Here is an 18,841-nt window from a genome sequence, read left to right as displayed (position 1 = left end):
AGATGCGGCTCAGATCCCGCGTTGCTGTGGCTCTGGCATAGGCCAGAGGCTACAGCTCCGATTCGACCCCTAGCCTGGGAACCTCCATATGCCGCTGGAGCGGCCCAAAGAAATAGCAAAAAGACAAAAAACAAACAAAAACAAAAAACACACCTATGGAGGAGTTCCCGTCGTGGTGTAGTGGAAATGAATCCGACTAGGAACCATGACGTTGTGGGTTCAATCCCTGGCCTCACTCAGTGTGTCAAGGATCCGGTGTTGCTGTGAGCTGTGGTGTAGGCCGGCGGCTACAGCTCTGATTGCACCCCTAGTCTGGGAACCTCCATATGCAGTGGGTGTGGCCCTAAAAAGCCAAAAGACAAAAAGAAAATCAAGTGTACAGCGTGATTATTTGATACACATACGCATGGTAGAACGAGTACCAAAATCAAGATACTAAACACATCCATCACCTCACACAGTTAACACATACATTGTGTGTGTGTGTGCGTGTGTGTGAGATGAGAATGCTTACCATCTACTCTTGCCAGATTTCACGTATCTGATGCCGTATTAGGAACTGCAGCCACCGTGCTGTACATTACACCCTCAGAACGCACTTACTCCTCTTGTAACTGCAAATATGTACCATCTGACCTGCAGCACCTCATCCTTTGCGTGGTTTTTGTAAGACATTCATCGGGGTCTTTGGGTAATTAGAAATCTTACTGCTCAAATCAGAACCTCTTATGGCTTCTAGAAATCTCTGTATTAGTGGTGAGCAACATTTATTTTCCCCTGCAAGATCCAGTTTAGGAGAAAAAAATCATGCTTACGGGCTGCCGGTATTTGCATTCCAAATGAAAATAGCTTTGAGTCCTGCGGAGGGAATATGTATTTCCTTCCAGGATAGTGTGCCTGTGCAATCAAGTGGCATTATGCTAATGCGCAACGGGTGCCGTTTGCCAGTTGCTAAAATGTTAATATTGGCAGAATCGAAAACTAGTCACATAGAGGCGGCTTTCTAATTTTTTATCCTAAAATTACTTGACAGGCGGAAGGTATAGATAAATAGAAGGGCATAAAACCATGTATTACCAGGAGTAGGCTTCATTTTTCCCCCTTTGATCAATCAGTTAGGCTTGTTTTGAGTCATTGCAGGAAACCAGCTTACTATGAATTCTGGGAGTTCCCATCATGGCATAGGGGAAATGAATCTGACTAGGAACCATGAGGTTGCGGGTTCAATCCCTGGCCTCGCTCAGTGGGCCAAGGATCTAGTGTTGCCATGAACTGTGGTGTAGGTCGAAGACGCAGCTCGGATCCCCAGTTGCTGTGGCTGTGGTGTAGGCCGGCGACTATAGCTCTAATTCGACCCCTAGCCCGGGAACTTCCACATGCTGTGTGTATGGCCCTAAAAAGCAAAAAAAAAAGGATCTGCTTGTTGTTAGTACATTGCAAACTGTACCTTTCAGCCAGAACTCAGATTGTTTCTAAGGTGTAGCTGTAAGGGCCAGTGCTCAAAACGGCTGCCTCCCACAGGGAGTGAGGGCTTTCTAAGAGGTCCTTAAGGGAGCCCAGAGCGAGCCTACTGGAATCACTCTTTTCGGAGGCTTTAAAAAAATATAAGCACTTACAAAAATAAGTGCTCGTGTGTTATCGGGCAAATTTTTCCATACAGATCACAACTCATATTATTGTGTGGTTGACATTTCTATTTACTAAATTGTTTGAGCCCTAGGTGAATAAAGCTCTAAGAGGAATTTGATTCCTGTGATGCTGGGGTGCCTGAGTTTGCATCTGGAGTCCAAGCGCCTGGGCTGGAATCCCTCAGAAAGCACCGTTAACTATTTAGTTGCCACCTTGTTCTGGCTCCTAATGCAGCGGGTCTTAACAAGCAAGACCAGAGGAGGGTGTGGGAGTTAGCAAGCTGGCAAATATGGGAACCTATTCATGATATGGCAGAGGAGGAACAGACACCAGGAAGAGGAAACTTGGAAAAAAAAATCACATGATTCAGGAGATGTTTCAAAATTCACTTCTTTATACTCCTCATTTCAGGCCAGAGTGTTCCTTACCAGAGTGAGACTACATACAGTTGTCTGCCAAGGCTTAATTCCCAAATGGGCCTTCATTGTTATAAAAAAAAAAAAAAAAAAAAAAGATTTTAAAAGTCCTGAGTGGCGCTTTCTCTGGAATCTGTGACTTTGCTGAGCACATTGATTGGAGGCCATGAAAGCTACAGAAGTTCTATTTATTGTTTGCATTTCCAGTTTTATGCAACTTCATTGGCTTTTTCTGTGGTGGTAGTAAATTTACAAAGGAGAAGAAAAAAAGATCACATGTTTAAAAATCCAGGAGTTGCCTTTGTGGCTCACCAGTTAATGAACCTGACTAGGATCCATGAAGACACAGGTTCAATTCCTGGCCTCACTCAGTGGGTTAAGGATCTGGTGTTGCCCTGAGCTGTGGTGTAGGCCGGCAGCTACAGCTCCGATTCGACCCCTAGCCTGGGAACCTCCATATACCGCGGGTGCGGCCCTAAAAATAAACAAACAAATAAATAAAAATAAAAATATACACTTGTTACCATTTACTCATCACTCATTAATAATAACTTTAATCCCTGCAGCAGTTTTTCTTTTTCCTTTTGGGCCACACCCATGGCATGTGGAAGTTCCCTGGCCAGGGATCGAACCCGCACCACAGCCACAACCCAGGCTGCTTGCAGTGACAATGCCGGATCTTTAACCCACTGTTCCTCAGGGAGACTCCTGCAGCACAGTTTTTCTAATTGAAATATATTTGAATATAATATCGAGCGCATTTAAAACTCCGTGTTTCCTTTGTTGCCTTTGAAGAGAGTGTAAGCTGTTTCTGGACAAAAACGCCCTCAATATTCTCTTGTCGGGGTTCGTTGCAGTTAACTTGTGGGGGGTGGTAGCATCAGCGAACAAATCGTATCCGGAACCGCCGTGAAATGCCGTTGAGCTCTTCAAAGACCTAAGACCGTCTCCTTTTGGCCCCAGTGCTGCAGGTAAAACATTTCATTATTAAACGCCGACAGATGACACAGTCGACAGTCCAGACACTGGAGCCCCAGCCGTCCCCACCCTTCGTAAACCACGGAGGACACTCGAAATGCTTCCTCCTGTTCATTTATTTGCCCAGTAGTTGAACACAGAGGCAACAGTTGTTTTTTTTTTTTTTTTTGTCTTTTTGCTATTTCTTGGGCCACTCCTGCGGCATATGGGGGTTCCCAGGCTAGGGGTCCAATCGGAGCTGTAGCCACCGGCCTACGCCAGAGCCACAGCAATGCAGGATCCGAGCCGTGTCTGCAACCTACACCACAGCTCACGCAACACCGGATCGTTAACCCACTGAGCAAGGGCAGGGACCGAACCCGCAACCTCATGGTTCCTAGTCAGATTCGTTAACCACTGCGCCACGACAGGAACTCCAGTTTCTCTTTTTTTCTCTCTCCTTGCCGAGCAACCCCAGAGACGTCAGCTAAGCTCTTTGCACTGACCTTTCTTCAGGCGAAGACGAGGATGTTTGTCCTCCCGCCTAAGGTTGTGAGAAGGCGGGCTGTCCTCACTGAGAACGAGACCATCCAGTCTTTTCACATCGTCTCTTTCTATAAAACAAGAGCACATTACTGTCATGTGATAGCATTTAGCAAACCAATAAGAGAAGAAGCCCCACTGGATTTTTCCAAAGCAAACACAGAGCAAAGCCAGCAGCCATTGGTCATCCTTGAAAACCGTCCCCCAAGCAGTGCCGAGAATCATTTGGTGAACCTGTTAGGCCAATGTCCCAGAAGAGTCTTACTGTTAATTTCAGCAACAAAGCCAATTTCAAACATAAAAGCATGACCCCGAAGTTGTGGCACCCCCACGTTTTCTTTGCTTTTCTTCAAAGAGGACGGCCACCAACGCCACACCAGAGCACCCCCCGCCTGCTGCGCTAAAACAAATCACACGTTCCCAAAACATCTTGGCTGAAAATAAATTGTGTTTCTTTCTCAGATGGAAATTGCTTTTGGCTGCTCACCCAACCATGCTTTTTGCTAAACTCTGGGCTTTGTTTTTGCTTTTTATTGAAGCAGGTTTATAAACACCAGAGGCAAAACGCAGCAACTTGAACAGATGGCTAAAGTACTATTTCATTTGTCAATATTTGTTCAGGGACTATTGCAAAGTTGCACTGCTGGGATTGCAGCCTTATAGCTCAGAGGAATTGTCTCTGGCAGAATCAAAGCCCCTGTTGCAAAGCTGGGGCTCAGAACTTTCCTTTTCTAGAACGAATATTCAACAAAGAAACCATTTTCTTCTTGCCCATGGGACTCTTCCTGCAAGTGAGAAAAATCAGATGCCTAGAAATCTTGTTTCTACAAATGGGAAGAAGGCTGGGTCAATGAAAAAAATCAACAGTCTATAGGAGGAATAGGAAAGAGTTTTATTGGAGTTCCCATCGTGGCGCAGTGGTTAACGAATCCGACTAGGAACCATGAGGCTGCGGGTTCGGTCCCTGGCCTTGCTCAGTGGGTTAAGGACCTGGCGTTGTGGTGAGCTGTGGTGTAGGTCGCAGACGCGGCTTGGGTCCCCAGTTGCTGTGGCTGTGGTGTAGGCCAGCGGCTTCAGCTCCGATTCAACCCCTAGCCTGGGAACCTCCATATGCCACAGGAGCGGCCCTAGAAGAGACAAAAAGACAGGAAAAAAAAAAAAAAAAAGTTTTATTTGAGCCAAACTGAGGACTATAGCCCGGGAGACAGCCTCAGAAAATTCTCAGGAACTATGCTGGAGAAGCATGTCAGCCCACTTTTTTAAAAAAAATTTACTTTTTTTCCTTTTTAGGGCCCCACCCACGGCAGATGGAGGTTTCTAGGCGATGGTTTGAATCAGAGCTGCAGCTGTCGGCCGACACCACAGCCACGGCAACGCCAGATCCGAGCTGTGTCTGCAAGCTACACCACAGCTCACGGCAACACCGGATCCTTGACCCACTGAGCAAGGCCAGAGATTGAATCTGCATCCTCATGGATACTAGTCGGATTCCTTTCCACTGCACCACAACGGGAACTCCCCGCCCAGTTTTATATCTTAGAAGGAAGAACATTCAACAAGTCAGGGATACATTCCTTCAAGGTTTAAAAAAAGAGCAGATCAGCACGTTCCCAGCAAGTCAGTATGGCCTTGGCAGCTGGGAAAGGACTCTTATCATCAAAGGGATACCAGCATTAGTGACCCAGGAAGGAAGGCATTTAATCTTTATTTTTCACGTGGCCATTCTTTACTTCTACTCAATGTGCCCTTTTCCTTTAGGATTAAAGCAGATGGACAATGTATGTTTGAGAGGCCACAAACAGGCTCTTTCAGTTAGCATAAAATTCATGTCAGGACTTCCTGTTGTGGCTCAGCAAGTGGTAATGAACCCGACTAGTATCCATGAGGACTGGGTTCAATTCCTGACCTCGCTCTGTGGGTTAAGGATCTGGCATTGCCGTGAGCTGTGGTGTAGGTTGCAGACACGGCTCGGATCCTGTGTGGCTGTGGCTGTGGTGTAGGCGGGCAGCTGCAGCTCTGATTTGACCCCTAGCCTGGGAACCTCCAGATGCCGTGGGTGTGGCCCTAGAAAGACAAAAGAAAAAAAAAAAATTCAAGTTAACTCATGTGTAAGCCAGAATGACTGCCCCATACCTCAGTATGTGAAAATGTCTTCCATCAGCGGTCATGTCACATCCCACATCTGTGGAGAAAACCATTTCTAACCCGCAACCCTTGACTGCTTCTGGAGAAATTTCCTTTGCACCTTTGATACCTTTGCCTAGAACATACTACGCTGTGGACGTTTTGCTCACACAGAACCCTGTAGATGTCCCTGCACTTACCAAATCTTTTCCTTTTTTCTTGGAGTTAAGAAAGATCCCCCTGCTCCCCCTCTGGAGAAACACACTTTGCGGTTTTCCCCGGGAAATGCAGGGCGTCGGGCTGCGAAGCGCCTGCCTGGCCGCTTGTCAGCAGGGCTGGGCACCAGTCACACACTCACCTGAAGGACACACGCTGAGTCATGACCGTGGTGGCTTCTAAAGCAGGGGAAGCGAATGGGGCTGAGAATGAGGGGAAAATGGGAGCTTTATCGTAGTACCTGATTTCTCTTTTTTTTTTTTTTTTTTTTTTTTTTTTTTAATTTTCCGCCACCCCCTAGGCAGATGGAAGTTCCCTGGCCAGGGATCAAGTCCGAGCTGGAGCTGCAGCCTACACCACAGCTGCAGCAACACCGGATCCTTAACCCACTGTGCCACAGCAGGAACTCCAGGACCTGATTTCCTTGAATGAAAATAATACTTGAAGCAAACAAGCAGTTCTGGGTAATAGGTACGTGGTGTTGTATTTGTCTGTGTACTTGCCAGTAGGTTTAAGGTTTGGCACCCCCTCCCTTATTTAAAGAACAGCAGTGCACTGTGGAAATGGTTTTCAAACCTGATTGCAGTTACATTCAGAACTTTAACAGGTATTTCAGATTCCTGGGCCCACCATGCCTATGCTTAGTGTCCAGGAGTGGGACCCAGAAATCGGTTTTTCTTTTTTCTTCTTCTTTTTAGGGCCTTACCTGTGGCATATGGAAGTTCCAGGGCTAGGGATGGAACCTTTCTCATGGTAAGATTGGATATTATAGCGTGACACACAAGGTTTTCTTTTGATTGTTCTTGTTTTTAGCTTCAAGTTTCTTCTCGCATGTTCACCCCAAATTATTGTTTTAAAGGTAATGACTTTAAGCCCACATATCTGTACTTATACTTACAATCACACAAAGTCACTCCTTGGCACTGATGCCCCCGTTGCCCACTTGAAGCTTGAAATCCCTCTCTTAGTTCGTTCGTTCTTTTTTTTTTTTTTTCTTTTTGGTCTTTTTGCCTTTTCTAGGGCCACACCCTCGGCATGCGGAGGTTTCGAGGCTTGGGGTCTAATTGGAGCTGTAGCCACCGGCCTAGACCACAGCCACAGTAATGCCCGATCTGAGCCACGTCTGCGACCTACACCACCGCTCATGGCAATGCCAGACTCTCAACCCACTGATCGAGGCCAGGGATCGAACCCGAGTCCTCATGGTTACTAGTCAGGTTTTGTTTCTGCTGCACCACAATGGGAACTCCACTGTGTTGTATTCTTTTCTCTGTAAGAACAGAGTATCTGCTTAACTCAGTGTTAAGAAGCCTCTTTCAACTGTCCAACGCTGTGCAGATACGTGAGAAACAGAAACCCAACATCCAGTTTATCTGGCACTTGGATCCCTAGGGACAGTAAACCAACCTTCAGTAAACTAGAAACTTTGCAGTAAATTAGAAAGTTCCTATTTTACTGCAAATCTGAATTCTTGGTTTTTGGTTTTTCATTAAAAATCCCAACCTTGGGGCAATAGAGAAGACTAACTACAACTTGAGAGTTTGGTATTTAAAACTGACTTCGTGCCTTGCTGTGTTTAGAAGCACATTCATCGCCTTAGCCTTTGACGTGGTCAGGCTTCCTAAGGAAAAGCTGCTAAGGTAGCACAGCCGTCAGGGATCTGCCCCAGGCCCCTCTTGCTAAGCAAGCATTTCTGTACTAAATGCTTAAGACATTCTGAAGGTCGCCGCCTGGAAGAACTAAACCACTGGTACTACCGATGGGTATTTTCGGCAAGGGAAGGTCCTCAGCAGCTTTCAACAATCGCCATCCGGATTTCTCATTTTAAACACACAGCCAGAAAAGTGGCTTCCCTGTTAGCGGAACATACTAATTTACATCAGAAACCCCTTCAGCGCCACATCCTAAAGGTAGAGACTTTTCTTCGACACGCTGAACGTCAGGGGTGATGTCCCTTGGCAGAGGCTCTTCCTTGCTAACAGCCATGGTGCAGGCAGCATTGAGGCAGGTCCCAAGGGAGGATTCGGAACCTTCATGACACAAAGTCTGCCTTCTCCCTGGTCCCCCCTGAAGCCCCAGGTTTAAGACCCCAAACTATCTTTACTTCTGAAGCCAGAGAAGCCGGACCCAGTGTTTCAGCGGGTGGGCAAGCATTAGCTGAGAACTCCTAAGAGCGCATTTTGAATCCTCCTGCAAGTGAATCCCTCCAAAGGACCCCACGGGACGCTTTCCAGTGTCCCGAGCAGCCGTCTGGAATACGTTCACATCTATACACTTGGAAAAACGAACAGACTTCTGTCTCGCACCGTGGCCCCCGCTGTGCTCCCTCCGGGGCAGCGGGGCGGCGAAGGGCCGGCAGAAAGTCCGCTTGGTGTAGGTGAAGCGCCATCTGGAGAGCACGATGGGCTCAGAGGACTTGCTCACACAAGGCTGGATCGACAGCTCCTCAAAGGTACAGTTCCATCAAACTGGTGCTTCCTACACACGTGTCCCAGCCACTTTTGCCATTAATTACACACAAAAATAGGGTTTCTCTGCTTGGGTAGGTTAATGGACAAATAAGCAACTTAAGACCGCAATGAAAAACTTCGATTTCCTGGTATAAGGAAGGCATTTGCCGTGACATGGATCACGACCAGATGGGATTCCCGTTTGGACATCCCTCAAGGCCCCTGACCTTGCTTACTAGAGCGCCTCCGAGCAGCAGCCCAGATTTGATGAAATCACAGTATATTCTAATGTGAATGGAGCACAGTGAGACGACTTATTTTTTGGGGGATTCTTTTTAGGGCCGCACTTACGGCATATGGAGGTTCCCAGGCTAGGGGTTGAATCAGCTGTAGCTGCCGGCCTACACCCACAGCCTCAGCAATGGGGGATCCGAGCCGTGTCTGTGACCAGCACCACAGCTCATGGCAATGCCGGATCCTGAACCCACTGAGCGAGGCCAGGGATCGAACCTGAGTCCTCATGGATACTAGCCAGGTTTGTTAACTGCTGAACCACAACAGGAACTCCAGAGCTCACCTATTTTTAGATGAAAACTAAAAGCATTCCTATTTTACTCTTCAGTTTCATACATGTAAGTGGAATGCCTTTAAATATCCAATTTTTTTGGCCATGCCTAGGGCACGCACAAATTCCCGAACCAGGGATCAAACCTGTGCCACTGAGTCACAGCAGTGACAATGCCGGATCCTCAACCTACTGAGCCATGAGGGAACACCAAAAAACTGATTTTTATATAGGTCTGTGATTTGTTTTGTGGAGGAAAAGTTTCACCGTAGTTTTAAGAACAGTTCCCTTGAAATTTTATATATTAAAATGAGTTATCAGAATTCCCTCTGTGGCACTGAGGAAACCAATCTGACTAGTATCCATGAGGGTGCAGATTCGATCCCCAGCCTCGCTCAGTGGGTTCAGGATCTGGCGTGGCTGTGGTGTAGGCTAGTGGCTACAGCTCCAATTGCACCCCTAGTCTGGGAACCTCCTTATGACTCAGGTGTGGCCCTAAAAAGAAAAAAAAAAAGCAACCAAGTTATGAAAACCTTTTATAGAATTCCAGCTTTAAATTTTAACTTAACTACCTATAAATTATCAGATTACAATGAAGCAGTTCAAAGTATCAGTGACTACTTTCAGTTAAGTGTGTTCATGTAGCTAAAAATACTTAAAATTCCAATGATTTAATCCAGCTGGAGTTTTCCAAACTGCAGAACACTGGTTTATTAATCCTCTGGTTCTACTTTTGAAAAACATTTATATACAATTTGAAGAAAATTAGGGCTCTCTTTAGCAGTCACCTTTGCAGTAACCCAGCTGCAGAGGAGCACCAGTAGGAAATCATATTTCCTGGTAACATGGCAACAAAGAATTACTTTTCAGATACTAAAAAGCAGAGATGATGAAATTTGCTAGCAAATTAAATGAATTTTGACTTCTCTTGACCCCTCAAATATGTGACCTGCTTTATTTCTGATTTAAACGAACTTTGAACCCCCAAGTGTTTTCCAAATCTTGTTTTTAGAATGAACAGTTAAGCCAGCAACTGGATGACAATCCCATCTTTTGGCTTACATGTGAATATACAAAATGAGGGCTGAATTCCTCTGCTTGTAAACATTTCCCTTTTAAAGTTCCCTTCAAATCTACGACACCTTTAATTTACCTTCCATTTAGAAATCTTATTTTAATAAATAAAAGGGGAAACCAAAATTTAATTTATAAAGTTTTATTTTTGTATATGTGCTAAATCTTAGGAACTGTGGACAATCTTGAGTCTGTTGGCTCGTAAAAGGCTGAGAAGTATGTGACCTGGGTGGTGAAGTCTCCTTTTGGGCATCTGGATTTCAAAATGAAAAAAATTTTCACTCATTTGCAAATTTAAAACATGATGCACCTTGCCCCCTTTTTTCTTACACCCATAAATTTGGAGGAAAAGTGCTACATTTCTGCAAACGTGAAATAATCTAAAATGATCATAAATACAATCAGCAAGTTCTTAATACATTTAGCACTTGTGTAGTGATTTCTTACACCCAAAACCTTATTTTCAAACCCTAAACACTCACATAGGTGCAGGTCCAATTCTGGTTGAGCCCCATTATGACACGGTACTGAATCGTTTCGGGAAACAAAAACTGGGGGGAGGGGAGTGGTGGTTTTCTTTCTCGGCAGTACCTTCAAACTCGAGACCAAAATTGGGCTCTTATCATGAAAAGGCATTTTTTTTTTAATCCAGTTACAATTCTAAATAAGGCAGGATATATCCATCAAATTAACCACAAAATGCAGCAAAGTAAGAGTTCACAGGAGAACATATGCTGGAAAAGTACTAAGAAAAAAGTCAAAGGAACTATTTTGGAGTAGTCCTCTGAATATTCAGACTGTGGCTTTCATTTACAAATGTAATTCAAATAAAAAAGGCTCCTTGTCTTTTTAACCCACTACTAGGATTAAATACTGAAGTTGTTATCATTCACTGATAAAAGTTAATCATGAAAAAAATATAAAACATTTTCATAATTCTAAATTTGTACACTCAACAGCTAAAAGAGACATGGTTGGGAAATGATCATTGAGAGAAGAATCAACGAAAGACAAAACCCCCCAAACCCCCAAAAATGATTATGTTGTTTCTGCCTCTACAATGCTGGACATGAAAATTTGGTTGGTGGAGGATTTAGAAACAGCAGCAATGTGGTTTTTACCAAGTTGTGCACTGAAATACTTAGATCCAATAGGGCAAAGCCCTTGTTCACACAGATTAACAACGAAAATATCTTCAGTCTTTAACAGAGTCTACTGTCTTCTATAAAGTAATCATGCCACTTGGAATTCTGGGGTACTTCTTTGAAAGGAAGACTAGCGATTCCGCAACCAACATTTAAAATAGGAAATATATATATGGCTCAAGAAATCAGTTGAGGGAGAATTAAATCATCTTTAGGCACTTTGAAGACTTGAAGTTTAAAATGTGCCATTTATGTTCAGAAAAAGACCTCAAAATCACCACTATGTTGCTCTTACAATAACATGCATCTTAAAATTTTCAGTTATACATTAATGCTTCCTTAAGAGTTAAATATAGAAAATAATTTGCACAAACAAACAAAAATAACTCTCTCCATTCACTTTCCCTAGATCCTGGTCACAACACAGATGACTTCCTCAAATGGAGAGGGAAAGGAGTCACAGGCCCTCACCTGGCACTAGGGGACTTATAAATTCAAAGCAACCAAGCGGGGGGGCGGGGGGGGGATCTCCCTCGAGGGGAAAAATTCACAGCCTTTTAAAATGTCAAGTTTTTCATGTCTTGAAGTCATTAGTTTTTAAATTAAGTATATTACATACTTTTGTTAAGGGGCAGGAAATACACCTCAGATGGTGAGATGGCCTACTCAACAACAGCAACTCGTCCAAGGAAATTCCACCTATTTTGCTCACTGTTAAGGAAGCTTGGAATTGAGGAACTTTAAAATTACTAAGTGGAATTGCAGACAGTGTGTATGACTTTTTTGCTCATACCTAACAAACGCAGATGTAATATACTTAAGGTAAAAACAGGATCGATCTGGTGTCAAAATTTCCTAGTACTACAGAAAACCTAGAAGCATAGGTTGACTGCAAGTAAGATAGCCAAAGCTTTATCTTAAACCCCTGCCCCTTTTAATCACAAAATAACACAATTCTCAATTTCGTTTCTCCTTTGTTCAATTCCAACTATAGCCTTTTTGACAAAACATTTTCCTATTAACCAAATTGTAAAAAATACAACCAAGCTTGTGCTCATTAAATATACATGTATATAAAAAACATACAAAAAGTACAAGATTGATTATGTTAGGAAACTTTTACAGTGTCGACATCCTGTTTTTCTCTAAATCTTTAGTAGTAAAGGGCCAAAGGTCAAATCTTTCTGTGCACAAAAACTTATTGTGACTGAACGCCTGAATTGTCATGCCCAGGCATGCTATGCACAGAATTCATTTTAATAGGCAGTCCTTAAAAAAAAAAAAAAAAAAAAAAAAAAAAAAAAAAGACAAAAAAGTAACCAAAAAAACCAAAACACACCACAGGACAAAAAGTTCTTCTTAAATCAAATTCTATTTGTGAATTCAGCAAAATAATTTCTATAAAATAAAACAGCAAAATATTTAAATAGAATAGGATGGACTGTATCTGTTTGCAGGGGTATTTGGTTTTTAGACAGGTTCCAAAAAATTACACACATCCGAGTTACCAATTCTCTTTTAAATACAGCATTATCTGATAAGTTCCTTATCTTTGTTTATTCTGAAATTACGATACCTCCATTATATTAACTAACCAGTTTCCTTTTTAATTAGACCCTGCTTCAAAGGTTAAAATTTTTGGAATAATGGAAAAGGAGCTAGGACAATTCTTGCTTTCAAGTAAAAGTGTGACTGAGCGGAGGCTCAGCCAGGTATCTTGGTGCAGTGGTGCTCGAAGTACTGTGTGTGGGATTCTGATGACTTCCACTTCACTGGGATCCAGCAGAAGGAAAGTTGTAGAATATTCTCCTAATAAGCTCTACCAAAAAAACCAGAACAAACAAACACACCAAATACAGTCTTCTAGTAGGCTCCAAGCATCCTGGCATAGCAAATCTTTGCATATTTGTTTTTTAAATCTTTAAAAATTCCCGTTACTGATACCTTAAGTTTCTTTATCCTACCCAGAGATTGGACTGTCAAACATTAGATGTAAGCAACATATGTGTAACTTAAAACCACCTGTGTATCACATTTCTCCCCTCATTGTATATTTTATATTCTAGGTGTAAGAAGGAAAAGCTCTGAGCACTACAGCTGCCACACTGGGACAACTGCTGTCATTATGGTAATTTTTTCCTCGTTGGCTACACTAACCTGGTGTGAAGCCATGCTAAATGTTACAGCATAACTATAGCTTCAAAGTGATTAACCTAACATCAGAATAAAAAGGTAATGAAAAAGATCTAGAAACAATGTTACATCACCAATTTTCCACATCAACCAAATAATTTAAAGGTTACCAGCCTTACATTGCTCATAATAAAACTGACTCCAGTGGCAAAGAATTAACATGAAACTACTGGTGTGGCTGACAGGATGGGCTCTGTTTTGTTGCTGTTGATTTATTTTTTTTTTTGTTTTTTTTTTGTAAAGGAGTTGATCCAACTGCCGTGAGGCAGGCAACACTGGTTGCAGAGTGCAATGGGTATAACAAGAAAATTAACTTTTGCAGTTTTTGTAGATCTGTGAGTCTCATCAAGAAAAAAGTTTCTTGCTTAAGAATTAACAGTCAAACATTAATATACTATATACACCTTTGCCATTTACACATTAGCATCAGGCCATTTATTACAAAACACTATACACTTTCCACTGCAGGCGGGTTATATATTGACAGCAAATTTCTGCAGATAAGACAGTGAATAAACTCTCCACTCCATGTTGATTAGGAATAGTTTTTCTAGTTTTAAATATTAGCCAGACACAGAAAAAGGTTGGACTGTAAGGCCTGGGTGCACAGTCTTGATGGAACCAGTTAATCATGTGCATTTCACTGATCCTTCGTCTGAGGTGGGGATACTTCTTCACTGCCTTCATAATTTTCTTGTGCTCGTTGGCCAGTTCTCTGAGGGTTGTTCATGTGATGTGCTGCGGGGCCTGTATATGGCTGTCCATGCACATGGTTATTCTGGGAGGGGAGAAGAGATCTGCATGTTAAAACTGGCCACATATTAAATTTCAACTTCAAAACTCTCCAAAGTCTGGAGTTCCCATCGTGGCGCAGTGGTTAACGAATCCGACTAGGAACCATGAGGTTGCGGGTTCAGTCCCTGGCCTTGCTCAGTGGGTTAAGGATGTGGCGTTGCCGTGAGCTGTGGTGTAGGTTGCAGACTCGGCTCGGATCCCGCGTTGCTGTGGCTCTGGTGTAGGCCGGCGGCTACAGCTCCGATTGGACCCCTAGCCTGGGAACCTCCACATGCCAAGGGAGTGGCCCTAGAAAAGGCAGAAAGACAAACAAACAAACAAAAAAACAACAACAAACGCTCCAAAGTCCATGTAAGTGTCAACATTTCTTTTATTCCTGGGAGTTACAAAGAGTGACTATGTGTGGGCTAATGGTGGGGGGGTGGGATTGGTTTCAAAGGGCAAAGGTAGCCTAAATGCTAACCCCAACGCCCTGAATCGAGAACACCGTTTGATTCTTTGGCCAAAGTGATTTTAAGTGTTAAAAATTATTTAGACTCAAGTCTAACAAATCAGGAATAACACAGCCCATTACTGCTCGAGGTAAAAAAAAAAATTGGCAAAAAGTGGTCTGTGAGCTTGAACACATCTGTTCTCACTCTTCTAAAGCACTCTGGAACTTCCATATGATAGCTCTGGCTGATCATATGAGATCTGTATAAGCAACAACCCTGAACACGGAATGATGTTAATGAAAACGAAACAATGTTGAAGAAGATAATGGATCAACCAGCCATGCTCACTAGATGAGCTTTTTCAAGGCTGAGGAACCCTCCCCAATAGATTTGGTTTCCTTAATGTTTGAAACCCCAGAATCTCATTTTTCTGTATATTCCCACCAGCCAAGCCAAGAAGATTTTAGGCTTTACTTTCTACGATTTCTAATTATGAAGACAAATGTGTTGAATGTGTATTTTCTTTTTTTTTTTCCCCCCATTTTACAGCCACACCTGCGGCATATAGAAGTTTCTGAGTTAGGGGTCAAATCGGAGCTGCAGCTGCCAGCTTCCATCACAGCCACAGCAACACCAGATCCGAGCTGCATCTGCAGCCTATGCCACAGCTTGTGGCAACGCCAGATCCTTAACCCACTGAGTAAGGCCAGGGATTGAACTCGTATCCTCAACGGACACCGTGTGGTTCTTAACCCACTAAGCCACAATGGGAACTCCATTTCCTAACTATTCAGCATGCTTCTATTCGCAGTCTGAAATGTAAGAAAGAATGCTTAAATAATGGTTCTGAAAGCATGGTTCCTAGACCAAAAGTAAACTTGGGAACTTGTTAGAAATGTATTTTCTGGTCCCACCCTAGACTTAATCAGAAACTCTGGGGTGGGGCCTAGCACTCTGCCACAACAAGCCCACCGGGGGATTCTGACACTTCTCCAAGTTTGAGTACCACTGCCTCAAAAGATATGAATCAGTCACATCTGGGTTTCAGAAAGAGAAGTTTTCATTTAGAAAGTTTCTTCATCTAATTTATTCAGCTAGTTATTGATTTTATAGGAAATTTAATGGAAACCTGTCAAATCCCTGATGTTTTCTAGCAGTTTTTATAGTCATTGAAGTCTTGGTTGGGCTAAGTAATAAGCAAACACTTCTTTCTTTCATGGACGTGTGTTCAGAATCTGTTTGCAGATTTAGCTTAACAGGAAATATTGTCTTAATCCATTGTACTAAATATTATCATTTTACTTATTTTTATTTTTGGTTGCACCCACAGCATGCAGAAGTTCTGGGTCCACAGACTGAACCCACCATGCCAGAGCAGAGACTGGAGCCACGGCACTGACAACACCAGATCCTTTACCCAGCGAGCCATTAGGGAACGCCTAATTATCATTTTATATTGACGTGAATTATCACAGTCTTACTAACTTCATCCACTAGTAGTATAAGAGGGGCACACACTTGACCAGGACAACACCACACGGGCAAGTTGGAACATGCCACATTGTGACCCTACGCCCACCATTCTTTTGATCATGCCTGCACGGCTAGTCTAAATAATCCCTCTAATAGTCACAACAAAAAAAACCATTCTTGGAGTTCCTTGTGACCCAGTGGGTTAAGGATCCAGTGCTGTCACTGTGGCAGCTCAGGTCGCTGCTCTGGTGCGTGACGAATGCCATGGGTGTGGCCAAAAAACCAAACCAAACCAAACCAAAACATAGTCATTCTTTAAAAAGAGCATAACAATTGGTTCTAAAGGATCAAAACACAAACCAAGCCTGAGGTACCTGCTGATACTGAGATCCAGGTGAATGGGGGTACAGCGGGGCATCTTCAGGTGGAGGTGACTCATGCTCATCTGGGGCATCTTGGTCATCTGGCTCCTAATTTAAAATATTTAAAGAATGAGGTAGGCAAATTCAAGTTGACTTAAATTTTTTTTCTATTTGCAATAAAATCTTTAAAATCTAAAAACTGACCCACTAACCACCTTTCTTTTACTACAGAAAAAGTAACTGAAAGAAACCTGATTTGGGTTCTTGTAGAAATACTAGATTTTAGGCAATTTCACAAAAATTTTTCTAAAAGAAGGCTCCTTCATTAACTTAAGACCACATAGAGTAAACATTAAAGCCGAAAAAATTCAAGGTAATTTTTTTCCATTATCATTAACACATAAACACTGGCCTATAAAGTAAGGAATTACTTTTCTTTCTTCCATTTCTACGTGCTGCACACTGGTGGCTTTTTTTACCTCCTCTGGACAGAGTTCACAAGCTTTTGCAAGTGTCATCCTAGCACTATGTGATCTCTCCAAGAAATAACCATTTGATGTTTCATTGCTTTGCACCGGAGGAGACCAATTGTTGTAAGTGTATTGAGGGTTGCCAGTGTACGGCCGCCTTTCAAGTTCATCTCCAAGCCATTCCACTGCCCAGGTCCACTTTCTTTTAAGATCTCCATTACCCTTCAAAAGAAAAAAAGCCTACATATGTAAAAGGTTTCAGAATGCTTTTCAAAGTTAAAATGACAACTCCAAATTCTCATGATTCTCCTTCTTTTAAAACAGAAAACTTAATTCTGATTAGATATCTACAAAATTATATATATATCTAAAAACCCCTCACCTGTAGAATCTGGTAAGCAACAGGACAATTGCTAAAGAGAGCTACCATACATTTTATACATTGGTATGCTCTTTTTTGATAGTGATTCTTAGAGCGCTGGATTGTGTCAAACAGCCCATCTCGGTCATCTGGGATTCCTTTAAGTGCATTATGAATTCTGAAAGAGAACCAGATAGTAAATAAACTTTTAAAATCAAAGAGCAGCTAACGTTTATTGAGTACTCACTATGTGCCATTCAATAAATGATTCAGTCATGTTATCTAATGCTAGCGAGTAAGTACTCTTTATTAAACTTTTGAACAGATAAGAAAAATAGGCAAAGAGGTTAAACTAAATAGCACGCCCAAGGTCATATGGCTGCCCAGCAGTCTGTGCTCTTCCCAACTTATTATCAATCTGAAATGACAAAATATTTTATGATTCTACTTTTATGAGGTACTTAAAATAGGCAAAATCAGAGAAACCAAGAAAGATGGGTAGAGAGTTTCAGTTTGGAATGTTGAAAAAGTTCTGGAGATAGATAGGGGTAATGATAACACAACACTGTGAATGTACTTAATTCCACCAAATTGTACACATAAAAATGATAAGAATGGTTAATTTTGTTATGAATATCTTAACAGAAAAAATTTTAGGAGTTCCCACTTTGGCTGGGCAGGTTAAGGACCTGACATAGTCTCAGTGAGGATGTGGGTTCCATCCCTGGCCTCACTCAGTGGGTTAAAGATTTGGCGTTGCTGCAAGCTGTGGCACAGGTCACAGATGTGGCTCGGATCTGGTGTTGCTGTGGCATAGGCCACAGCTGCAGCTCCGATTTGACCCCCAGGCTGGGAACGTCCATATGCCACAGGTGCGGCCATTAAAAAAAAAAGTATTAAATTGACCTGCCTGCAATTCTACTCAGAAGTATAATATATACCAAGGGAACTGCAAACAGGTGTTAAAAACTTGGACATGAATGTTCACAACAGCATTATGCACAATAGCCAAAAAGGTAGAAACAATTCAAACACCCATCAACAGATGAATATACAAAATGTGATTTATCCATATAACGGAATATTATTCCAACATAAAAAGGAATAAAGTTCTGATATGTACTCTAACATGGATGAATTTGAACATCATGCTAAGTGAAAGATGCCAGATTCAAAAGAACACAGTGTACATACAGTTCCATTCACATAAAATGTCCAGGCATATCCTGGATATTTTGCCTATGGATAAACCAATCTAGAGACAAAAAGGAGATCAGTGGTTGCCAAGGGCTGGAGGGATGAGAGGAATAGGGAGTGACTGCTTCATTTGGCTTGCATTTTCCTTTTGGAGTAATGAAAATATTGTGGAACTCAACAGTGGAAATGGTAGAACGACAATGTTGAATGTACTAAGAGCCACTGAACTGTACACTTTAAAATGGCTAAAATAGTGAATTTTATGTTAAGCGGATTTTACCTCAATAAAGAAACATTATTTGTACAATCAGTAATTTAAAAACCCTTTTGTACATGTGTCTTTTTCTTAATAGAATGTACCATATCAAAATGTTAAAGTGGTTGTTTTTTTTGTATTACATGTATTCCTACAATCTGTTCTGTTTGGAAATCATGAC

General features: G+C 42.3%; 1 protein-coding gene across 6 annotated transcripts in view; it reads right to left on the bottom strand.

Annotated features, from left to right (window-relative positions):
* Nucleotides 10,101-18,841, bottom strand: part of USP9X (ubiquitin specific peptidase 9, X-linked) — a 152,654-nt gene continuing 143,913 nt past the window's right edge. For 2 of the 6 annotated variants that reach the window (XM_021080151.1, XM_021080152.1), the window contains exons 42-45: nt 17,229-17,385; nt 16,856-17,068; nt 16,389-16,484; nt 13,524-14,090 (exon numbers count right to left, since the gene is read on the bottom strand). In XM_021080151.1, the coding sequence (XP_020935810.1) occupies nt 13,953-14,090; nt 16,389-16,484; nt 16,856-17,068; nt 17,229-17,385 (604 nt within the window). In that variant the 3' untranslated portion in view covers nt 13,524-13,952. Of the gene's footprint in view, nt 14,091-16,388; nt 16,485-16,807; nt 17,069-17,228; nt 17,386-18,841 lie in introns of all 6 variants that reach the window. The other 4 variants (XM_021080148.1, XM_021080149.1, XM_021080147.1 and 1 more) reach the window with 3 other exon arrangements.

The sequence above is a fragment of the Sus scrofa genome, chromosome X, assembly GCF_000003025.6.
Source record: "Sus scrofa isolate TJ Tabasco breed Duroc chromosome X, Sscrofa11.1, whole genome shotgun sequence".
In the NCBI taxonomy this organism is placed as follows: domain Eukaryota; kingdom Metazoa; phylum Chordata; class Mammalia; order Artiodactyla; family Suidae; genus Sus; species Sus scrofa.
The sequence above is the reverse complement of the archived record's forward strand: the minus strand, read 5'-3'. Positions and strand labels throughout refer to the sequence as shown.